This window comes from Dermacentor silvarum, chromosome 7 (assembly GCF_013339745.2).
Source record: "Dermacentor silvarum isolate Dsil-2018 chromosome 7, BIME_Dsil_1.4, whole genome shotgun sequence".
Taxonomy (NCBI): Eukaryota; Metazoa; Arthropoda; class Arachnida; order Ixodida; family Ixodidae; genus Dermacentor; species Dermacentor silvarum.
In genome coordinates, this window is record NC_051160.1 from 42,425,385 (window position 1) to 42,436,092 (window position 10,708).

At 47.3% G+C, this 10,708-nt stretch overlaps 1 protein-coding gene across 4 annotated transcripts in view; it reads left to right on the forward strand.

Moving 5' to 3' along the window:
* LOC119459491 (uncharacterized) overlaps window positions 1-10,111 on the forward strand; it is a 28,639-nt gene extending 18,528 nt beyond the window's left edge. For 2 of the 4 annotated variants that reach the window (XR_007467807.1, XR_007467809.1), the window contains exons 5-8: window positions 910-1,006; window positions 1,926-2,068; window positions 7,170-7,272; window positions 10,006-10,111. Coding sequence is in view for 1 of the 4 variants with exons in the window: in XM_049670579.1 (XP_049526536.1) it covers window positions 910-1,006; window positions 1,926-2,035 (207 nt within the window). In the remaining 3 variants the exon portion in view is untranslated. The remainder of the gene's footprint in view (window positions 1-909; window positions 1,007-1,925; window positions 2,069-7,169; window positions 7,273-10,005) is intronic. The other 2 variants (XR_007467808.1, XM_049670579.1) reach the window with 2 other exon arrangements.
* Window positions 10,112-10,708: the final 597 nt, after the last annotated feature.

Genomic DNA, 10,708 nt, shown 5'->3' on the forward strand with positions numbered 1-10,708 from the left:
GCACAGGAAAAGACTTCTCCTTCTCACTGGTTCGCGAATGCATTGCAATGATGCATGTTCCGAGGACTATAGCCTCGACCTAAATTTTTATTGACAGAACGTCAAGCGAAGAAAATCGACGTTGTTTTAAGACATTCTATTGGTTGTCAATAAGTTTTCCTACAAAAATTACTAGAGGAAACTTGGGCACTTATGTATAATGTAGCTTCAAGGTTGGCGTTTCAGCCAGCGTGACAACGATGGTTATTACACATCCGCCGTCGTTGCTTAGGGGCTTTGGTGTTGCGATGCTAAGCACGAAGTCGCGGGATCAAATAGCGGGCACGGCGGCCGCATTTCGATGGGGGCGAAATGCAATAACACCCGTTTACTTAAATTTAGGTGCCAGTTAATGAACCCCCGGTGGTCAAAATTAATCCGGAGTCTCGACTACGGCATGCGTCATAATGAGATCGTGGTTTCCTCGCGTAAGACCCCATAATTTAATTTTGGTTGTTTCACAGTCTGAATCATATTGAAGCTCTTTGTGACTTTTTAGGTTCAACATTTTCAGCGAAATGGCGCGTTATAAGTGCCGGAATTAGTGATGATTAGGGATTTGCGCCGAATCCTATTGCCTCCTGCGTTTAGAAAAGTGGGCTTGATGGAAACAACGTCACAAGAACAGCTGAAGCCACGTACACGAAGATCACACAAATCCACTCGCTAACGTCTATTTCTATGGTAGGTAAACAATCACAGCACCAAAGTTCCCTCTAGGTATTTCAGTGGGAAGCTTCTCGTTCAAGACGCCACGGGAAGATCGAGCCTATATATTTCAAAAGTGGTCTCTGTTTCTAAGGTCATGTTGACTGGCATGGAGACGGCTCATGCCAGCGTTCTAGTTAATGCCTCTTGTGTTTTGTGCAGTACCTGTTCATCGGTCAACAGCCTGTCCCCTCTCACATTTCGGTGGCCGACCGAGACGAAGGGGTGATTTGCATCCTACGAGTGCATTGGCGAAGGGGTGATTTATGATTCTTCCTTTTCGCTAAAAAGCTTGCGCAAATAGTAAATTACCAGCGTAAAAACGTGAGATATCGCTCCAATATTACCGTTATCAGTTCAACACTGTTAATTTGGCTTAAAAATTTTTTTCGAGGTTTATATTGTAGGTATATCTTATGGCAGGAAAACTTTTCTACGCAATTTCGAACTGCTGTACCATCACGATTGAAAATTTCACGGCAGCATTTAGTTAATAAAGAGAAAAGCAATATTTGCGCGCATTCTGGCCCTTCTACTGTTGTATGAGGCAAGTTTTCGATTCAGTTAGAGCATCTCTGCAAAACAGGCGTTTGCTCGGGTTGGTCGTAGTAAAACGTGGCTCTGGTGCCATGGCACGTGATCCCAATATTTGTTTTTTTTTGTAGGCGAGTGAACTACATGTCTTTTCAGAAAAATTACACAAAGCATCATTATCAGGTTTATGGCCCTGTAATAGAAAAGCAATATGAGAATTCATGAAGGCTCTACCTAATAAAACATTCAAATTAATGTTTTTTACAGGAGTCTAAATATAGGAGTCATTTTTGTGCAGAATTTTCGCAAAACAGTCGTAAAGGTTGTGCCAGTTATAGTTAGGTACACAAAAAATTTGTCAACTTGAGGTGTTTTAAGCAGTGTAGTTTAGAGAACTACGATGTGTCTGTTTGTTGCAGCATTACGAATTGAAGGCAGCGTGTTTGTATTTCTTTTGAAACATACCAATTGAGCCAATGTTTCTAAAATAATGTGCACCTCAATTTACTTTATCTTAAAATGCAACATATTTCATTCAAATTGCTCAAGTGGTTCTCGCATACATTTTACACGTATTTCAAAAGTGAAACCGGACTCTACACCGAATTAAAGGTCAGTTTAAAGGTTGTCTGCTGTCATTGCAGTGACGCCTACTGCTACATTGAATTCTGCTGTTACTTCGTGGGCAAAGTTGCATCCAAAAAGCCGAGTCGACGCTGAGCAAAGGAGCCCAGACCTGTGGACGCCAACATGACTGGCCTCAACTGTGCGAGAACAATTTTTAACCGTGAGTAAGCACGTACAATGATTTCTCATACTTTTCAGTTGAAATTGCTGTCTTAATATGTCACAAGTATTTGCCGTATTGAATAGCGATGACGTGCGTCGAAACCGCTTGTTTCGGCCGGATGCCAAAGTTGACAGGAATGGTCATCATTGCGACATGAACGCTTCTCCTATGACAACAGGTCTTGGGGGGGGGGGGGGGGGGCATTCTTTATGCTAAATAATTCACTTCCAGTTTGTGTTATGCAAAGCTGGATTGGTAAATTACTTTGTCGTGCTTTAGACGCTTCGTTCTGTTATCTTTTGCCCCTGCTTTCTCTGCACCTTTTAAATACTCTTGTTACACGTACAATATATGCCCGGAACGTGTGTTACGATTCCTAGGTCATATTCGGAATGGATACGTAGTGCCATCTTTTTGTATGTATATGAAGCAGATCCGCTGCTTGTGTTCCTGTGTTCTTTTATATTCTGGCACAATCTAGTTGCTCAGTTATCTATACGATGCTATACTATCCAATCTTCCCTCTAGTTCCATCATGAAGCTATGCTCAATACTGGGGAACATGCCGCTCATCCTAACGTTGGCATGTTTTTGCAGAGTGCGTCGATGGGGATGGACATCCGCTGTTGCAACCAGCCGCGTGTGACGCCATTATGTGCTTGTCAGCGAAATGTGTCCTGTGGTAAGCCTCAATTGCGAATATATATATATATGACCTTGAACTTTGGTCACAACGGCCATCTGCCAATCTGTTATTGTGTCGCCTAATGTTCTGCTGCATTCCTATTGCACACGTAACTATACGTTGCTGTATGTATCACATCGTCAAAGTTTCCGCTGGTGCTCGCGGCATGAAACTCCACTCACTTCTGTGCACAAGCAGCTCACTTCAACGTTGCAATGATGAATCTTCTGCACCGAACCACCCCTATTCACTGTCGCTTCCGCCCCAACGCCGACAATCTCGCTCGCTCCAGCACCGTCGCTCATATTTTTCAACGATTCCCTACAGACGCACCCAGCCGGAAAACTAGGAGATGCAGCGCCTCGAGGTGACTGCATTGATCCCTACGCCACCAAATCCTCTACTGAAGCTGCCCACTTATATGAACCTCCTCGACATGAAAGCCGACGGTGTTTGTGTCTGCTCTTATAGACACTGGGGCCCCTTTATCTGTAATTAGCGTTAACCTTGGTAACCGGCTGAAGAAAATATTAGCACCCGCCACGACGCCTGTTGTTCGCGTCGCCGACGAAGAAACAGCCCTCGTAATTGGTGTGTGTGTCGCCCGCGTCTCCTTCGCCGGTCACTCCGCTATCGTTCTATTCAGTCGTCACCCACTGTCCCCACGACATCATCCTCGGCTTGGAGTTACTCTCCACGCATTCTGCTCTCGTAGACTGTTCAGTCAGTAGTCTCCGCCTTGACTTGCCTGTTGTGGATCCCGCTGAACCACAACCTGCAGTCGCCTCAGTTCCATATACTTCGTTCGCTTGCCACCTTCGGCACTGATTTAAGTTGATTTGTGTCATCCCCACCAGTGCACGACGGTCACGACATCGCGGCTCACATGGAAGGCGTCCTCCTTACACACGGGATCACAGTACCTCATAGTTTTATCTATTACGGCGAATTGTCTGCCTACCAGTGGTCAATTTTGGCTTGACGATACAAGTGCTGCCACGCGGGATGTCTCTGGCCGAGGTTTGCTCATTTGAGGATCACTCAGTAACATCTATTGCAGTAGACAATTCAGACGATCCTCCTCTACCATTGCAGTCGGCAACTTGTTCCATCGCCGACTTACATAAAATATTGCGCCCGGCATGCCGCCCGAGCACGCTCGTGAGCTCTACCGCATTCTTTTCACACCACGATATTTTTTTAGTTTAACGATCGTCCTTTGCCACAACTACAGCGGTTAAACGTCGCATAAATACCGGCGATGCCCTTCCTATTTCGCCGCCCGTATCGAATGTCGCCGTCCCTAGTTGTTCAGTTATCTATACGATGCCAATCTTCGCTCTAGTCCTACTTTCATGAAGCCGGTGACACGCGATATATATCTCGCATTGATGAGAGCCGTGACGGCCTCCACGGTGCTCGCTATTTGTTATATATTGACCTTCGCTGCGAGTACTGGCAGATTGCCGTGGACGATCTCGACCGCGAGAAGACTGCCTTTGTAACACCTGACGGTCTTTGTCAATTCAAAGTGAAGCCGTTCGGTCTATGTAACGCTCCTGCCACTTTTCAACGCCTGATGGATTCCCTTCTTCACGATTTCGAATAGTCTACGTCCCGGTGCTACTTGGACGACGTTATTGTACTCTCCCCAAGATTAGCTATATACGCACCTCGAGCGCCTCTCAGCAGCCCTCGACGTTTTTCGTCGAACCGGTCGGCAACTCGACGCCTCAAAGTGCCAATTCGGTCATCTCCAGATTATGGTCCTTGGACACCTCGTTGACGCGAACGGAGTGCAACCAGACCCAGGCAAGATCCAAGCAAGATCCAAGATCGGCCTTTGCTCGTACTTCCGCCGCTTCGTGAAACATTTCGCGGTAATAGCACAACCACTCACCGAGCTTTTGAAGAAAGACGTCCCTTTCCAGTGGGGCAATAACGAGGACCCTGCGTTAACGCATCTAATTGACTTTCTCACAACTCCGCCCGTTTTGGCCCATTTCAATCCTTCTGCGCCTACCGAAGTCCGCACTTATGCCAGCGGCAACGAAATCGGCGCAGTACTAGCACAACGCCAGCTCAGCAACGACCGTGTTGTCGCTTACGCCGCTCCTCTCACCCTGTGAGCCCAACTTTTCCATCACTGAGCCTGAGTGTGTCTGGCCCTAGTTTGGGCGGTTGCGAAGTTCCGCCCATACTTATGTGGGCGACCCTTTTCAGTTGTCACCGACCATCACGCGATTTGCTGCTTGTGCTCCCTGAAAGATGCCACAGGAAGACTTGGTCGGTGGGCGTTACGCCTCCAAGAATAATCGTAATCTGTCATCTACAAATCTGGCTGTCTACACAAGCACGCATTGCCTGTCTGACGACGCCGACAGTAGTACCGCCAACGGCATTTTCTGTGTCTGCCTTTGCTAACATCGCCGATGAGCAGTACCGGGACCCATCGCTGCGAGCACTCATCGAGCGTCTGCACTCTACACCTACCGACGCCTCTGTTAGCCGATATGTCCCCCAGAGCGGCATTCTGTATCGAAGGAACTTCCTCCCTGGCGGATCGGATCTTTTTCCTGTCGTGCAGAAACATCTACGACGGACTGTACGTACTCGCACGTACGACCGCGTTCGCCGGCGCTTCTATTGGCCCGGTCTCGTTCACTCCGTCCGACGCTATGTTGCTGCCTGTATCCCTGCCAGCGTCGGAAAATGCGTCAGGTGCTACCTGTCGGTCATCTCCAGCCGATCACCGTCCCTGTGGCATCCTCTAGGAACAAATGGGTTGCCGTTGCAACTGATTACGCCACCCGATACACCATCACGCGGGCTCTCCATACCAGTTGCACCACAGACGTCGCAGACTTTCTCTTCCGTGACATTATCTCACATCATGCATGGCACCCCAAGACAGCTGCTTACTGAGCGCTGGTCGTAACTTCCTGTCAAAAGTTATCGCCGACATTGTGCGCTCCTGCTCCACTCAACGCTAGCTGACCACCTCATACCGTCCTCGAACGAATGGAACTGCGGAGCGTTTAAACCGTACCCTCACAAATATGCTGTCGATGTACGCTTCCAAGGGCCACCACGACTGGGACATTGCCCTTCCTTACGTCACATTTGCGTATAATTCTTCTCGGCACGACACCGCCGGATTTTCTCCATTTCCCCACAAGCGAGTATGCGCGCGACGCCATCGCCCTCGCCGACCATGCACACCAGCTTGCCCGTACTCGACTGACGGCCACGCAAATCACTCCACAGCGTCTGTAGAACGCTCGCCACCGTGACGTAGTTTTTGCCTGGTGCGCTCGTGCTCCCGTGGTCGCCGTCTCGTCACGTCGGACTTTCAGAGAAGCTATTTGCGCGATACACGGGGCCCTACCACCTGGTGCGTCAGGTGACGCCAGTGACGAACGAAATTGCTCCTGTCATTTCGACCTCTCCCTCTACCCTGGCATCCTGTGATGTCGTGCACGTCAGTAGCCTCTAGGCCTACTACGCTTCTTCCGAGTCCGGCCTTTAGTTGCTCCGGGACGGTGCTTTTGCCGCAGGGGGTTGTGCTACAGACCAGCATTTACGATGACGAAGAGGCGAGCTGTGGGCAGACGACGATGACGATTAGAGGCTAGCTCGGGCTGTTGCCTGTTGGCCAAGTGCGGCCTACTTGTTTGTAATTATACTTGCATATAGCTTCTCGTCTGCGTCTTCCTACGTAACAATATTATCATCCAGCCCACGGTAGTACGAAGCTACGCAAAGGAACCTGCATATGAATTTCTCGGAAAGAAAAGCATCGAATTTGAAGTAAAATTTGTCATGGTCCGAGGATCAAACGCGGGACCAACGCCGTACCGGTGCGGTTACTCTACCATCTGAGCTAAGCGGGAGGATCACCCGATCGCAAAGCGATGGCGAATTTCTAATAGACACTCAGAAGCACAGGGACACAGAAAATGACACATTTGTTCTGTGGAAACCCGCAACGTGAAGAATGGCTCTTGAAACAAAATAAGGATTTCAAGCTGCAAAGGAAAGTCCTTTGCAATACGCCCTGGAAATACGCCCTGGAAAGGCGTTGGCCACGGGTTTGAGCCACTAACCAGGACGAACTGTTTAATGCGATTTTTTTTCTTTGTGAGAAATCCGTATTGGGCTCCCAAGTAATTTCGTGCTAAAGTTTCGCTGCATGACAAGTTTTCTTTTCATACCTTTCTCCTCCTTGTGCGCTATTGCAGAATCGATTTGCCATGATATTTCAGATATCAGTGCTGTGTTGTTTCATTTAATTTAAGATCGCCCTAGTTTCAAACTTACTACGGTGTTGTACATAGCTGCCCAGGTATCCTTGTAATGCCGCTGCCAATAAACATCCCAATACTGAGTTGCAACATTGCCTTGTTTGTGCAGACCGAGTGGACGCGCCGTTAGAGGAACGGCGTTGGCCATCGGTCGCCTGCGACGACGTCATGTGCTGAACAGCTGCATAGTCACGGCTACTTCACTGCCACCAGTAAGTGGGGCGGGGGGGGGGGGGGGTATGTATTGCATGCGCTATGTTTATTATCTTGTGACGGTCATTTCTCACACTGTTATCGAGCGTACAAGACTATTCTTACGTGCAGCAAGTGTATCTACTAACGGTAGGTTATAGAACATAATTCCCTTATCTAGTAAATTAAACTGACTTTGGAAACATCGGCTCGCAGTTTGCATTTTGTGTATTTGGTATCTCCAAACAATTTTTTACAGACGTGAAAATTGTTTTTACGTACGAGGTGTGGGAGTTATGAAATGTGGTATGTGTTTGCAAAGACTAGAGTAAAAAAAAAGTAGCAAAAAAAAAAAAAATCTCTACGACTTGAGATGCGAAGCCGGACGTCCTTACAGAGCTTTGCGCTCCATTGTCGCAGGGATTTGCGTCGATAGCGTAATTTGTGTCCACTGCGAGACGGACGCCTCTTCCATAGATGTCCAGGTACCCCCGTGCTTGCGTCACGTGACTACATAATTAGACTGCAAATAGTAGATTCTCTACAATACTATAACGCATTTTCGTAGCGTGAACAAAGCCAGTATAGCGATGTAGCTTTCCTAAATTCTATCTTCTGGCACACACGGTTGCACGATCAGGTGTTTGCATTCACTGCCAGAAGCGGCTGTTTGTGGGCTTTCTCGATCTCCGCGCCGGGTGCATACATGCTGTCGTGAGCCTCGTAAACTCGACTGAGCTGTCGCGGACTAAGGACACTTTTTGCTGTTTATTGGCACACATTATGTATGACTACAGCTCTGTACTGCTCTTCAAAAAAAAAAAATTACTTCCTACGTAAAACTGGAGATTCTAATGTCGGCTCTCTGGTACCTCTAAAGCACGCAGATCTGTTAATGGTATGGCGGATTCTATATTTAGCGGATTTAGCGGATCTAATTTAGCGGATTCTATATTATTCTTTTGAGTTTCTTTGATTAAACCCGTGTATTTACCACCGGGTCCTTGGCCACTGCTCCAGAACAGCCATATCCTACTATGAACGAGTCCTAGATCAAATATGAGAACAGGTCGATTTCGTCGGGCCCGATTGCGCGACCGCGCGCAAGGGGGACCGAAGATCGCGCCTCAGTCTCGGGTGCGCAGGGGTGAGGCAGCGCGGGAGGGAGGCGGTGGTCTTCTGTTTCTGGGGCTTTACGTGCCAAAACCAGTTCTGATTATGAGGCACACCGTAGTGGAGGGCTCCGGATTAATTTTGACCACCTGGGGTTCTTTAACGTGCACTACAACGCAAGCACACGGGCGTTTTTTGCATTCCGCCTCCATCGAAATGCGGCCGCCGCGGCCAGGATGCGATCCCGGGAGGCGGTGGTCTACTCAGGCACCAACTGAGTACTTTGTGCGGTCTCGCACTGCCTCACGAGCCTTATGTTAAAAGCGGTCTGCAGGCGGCTCATACCTTTGTTCGTGCCTTGTTTTCGTCGCTCAGTTTGTGTTCAAGCGATAGACAGCACGAATGTCACTTAGCAGTTAGCTCGCTGCCGCCGCGCTTCCTCACGCCAGCGTTTTGACACCGAGTGTCCGCGCTCATCGAGTGTGATGTGTTCATGTTTGCCTGCGCCCGCTGGCATCACGCGTGTTTAGTTAGTAAGCGAATATTTCCAAATTTAAAGGCCGATAAAACTACTATACCTATTTTATATAGCTGTCTACTAATTTTCTATCGCAATCGATGCTTCGCCTCTCGGGCTAAACTACGGCTATTTTTCTACTTGGCAATTAGCAACAAATTTCGTAAAAAAATAACATTAGAAATAAATATGGGCGTGCAATAGCCACTAGATTTATTTTTTCTTTGAAATGGAACCAACCTCATTCAGTTCAGAGCAGTAGTTGCTGAAAGAAGTCGCAGTTTCGTCCGAAAGGTGAAAAACCGATTGCGATAGCAAATTAGTGGACAGCTAGAAGAAGTAAGGATAGTAGATTTAGCGGCCGTATAAACTTGTAAACATGGGTATATAACTAAATGAACAAGCATGGTCTCGCACGCGCACACGCAAACATGAACACCTCACAAGATGAAAGTTGAAAGTAGCGCCTGTCATGTGTGACTTTACTTTTGTGTCGTGTCGCTGTCAAAACGCTTTAGTCTGTAAGCGCTGCAGCAGCAGCAAGCGAATTGAACTTAGTGCCGCGGCCCGCATTCACGCGAACTAAGCTGCGAAAACACAGCGCAAGAAGGACTCTGTCCCCGCTTCAGATGGCTTTCAAGATACAGCGGCAGGGCGGGCCCGCGCGGCGTAGTATTATTAACTTCATATAAGATTGCATGGTCGCGTGTGCTTCGAAAACTCCCGTGTTCCCGAGAAACGCTGCTTTTAGCAAATGTTGCTTTATAATGTACAGTATATAGAGTCGAAGAACTGGAGGGAAATCCGTTGGGTCGGGAATATGCAGAACTAAAACGGACAACGACCGCATATATATATATACTTTCGTGGACGGTGTCTGTTTTACTTGTTGTAATGTACAATGTAATGACACATTCGTACGTTGTGAAGACAAGGGTGGGTAAATTGTAGTGTTGAGAAGTCTATAGAGTATTCGCAAAGTATTGGAAAGGTATTCGACATAGGATTCGATTTGCTTCTAGCACTATTAGATTTGAATTCGTTTTGGTCTGTAACAAGACTTTTCGCACAGCCCAACATGCGAATGTAAACTTTCCTTTGAAAACACTTCTGCTTTTGACAGGGTCTAACTACTTACTCGGAGAGCCCGCGCCAGCCGACTAATGTGGGCCAAGACACAGCGCCTTCGTAACATCCTGTCTGTGGCCATATCGCATTTTATGGACACGGTAATAGTGTCCATAATAGTGTGTATGGACACGGTAATAGAGCTTTGGAATGCATGCAACGGTGCGTGCACTGCAACGCATTGCGCAATAACCACCAAAATCTTAAAAGCTTGAACTCGGGGCCACGTGCGATTTCTGCATTCAAATATTTGCAAAACGTAAAAATGGTTTTATGAGACAATGACTGAGCCGATTGGAAGAATGTGGTGCGTTTCGGAGAAAAGGTTTAAATTTGGTGTCCTTCGGGAGCACAATATTGTTTTTACCCTGTACATGTTAACAAAAACTTCCCAAGTGCTAGCAGATTTTGACAAGTATTGATGCAGGAATTTACAAATCCGTAACTGCACAACATAAACAGATAACTCATTCTGTAAAATGCTTCTCTTCGATCATCTAAAGCAGACATGACAATTCAGAGCTTACTTATAAGCGTTACAACCCTAGGACGGGTTTACAAAGGGCGTGCTCACAATTAGTGGCATACTGCACAGCGGTGTATGTTACATCAAGGATGTCCACTTTCTGTGCATAATTAGGTGCTGTGTAGAGAATTTTACTGTTATTTATTTTACTCTGTGGGATACCCGTTCTTTG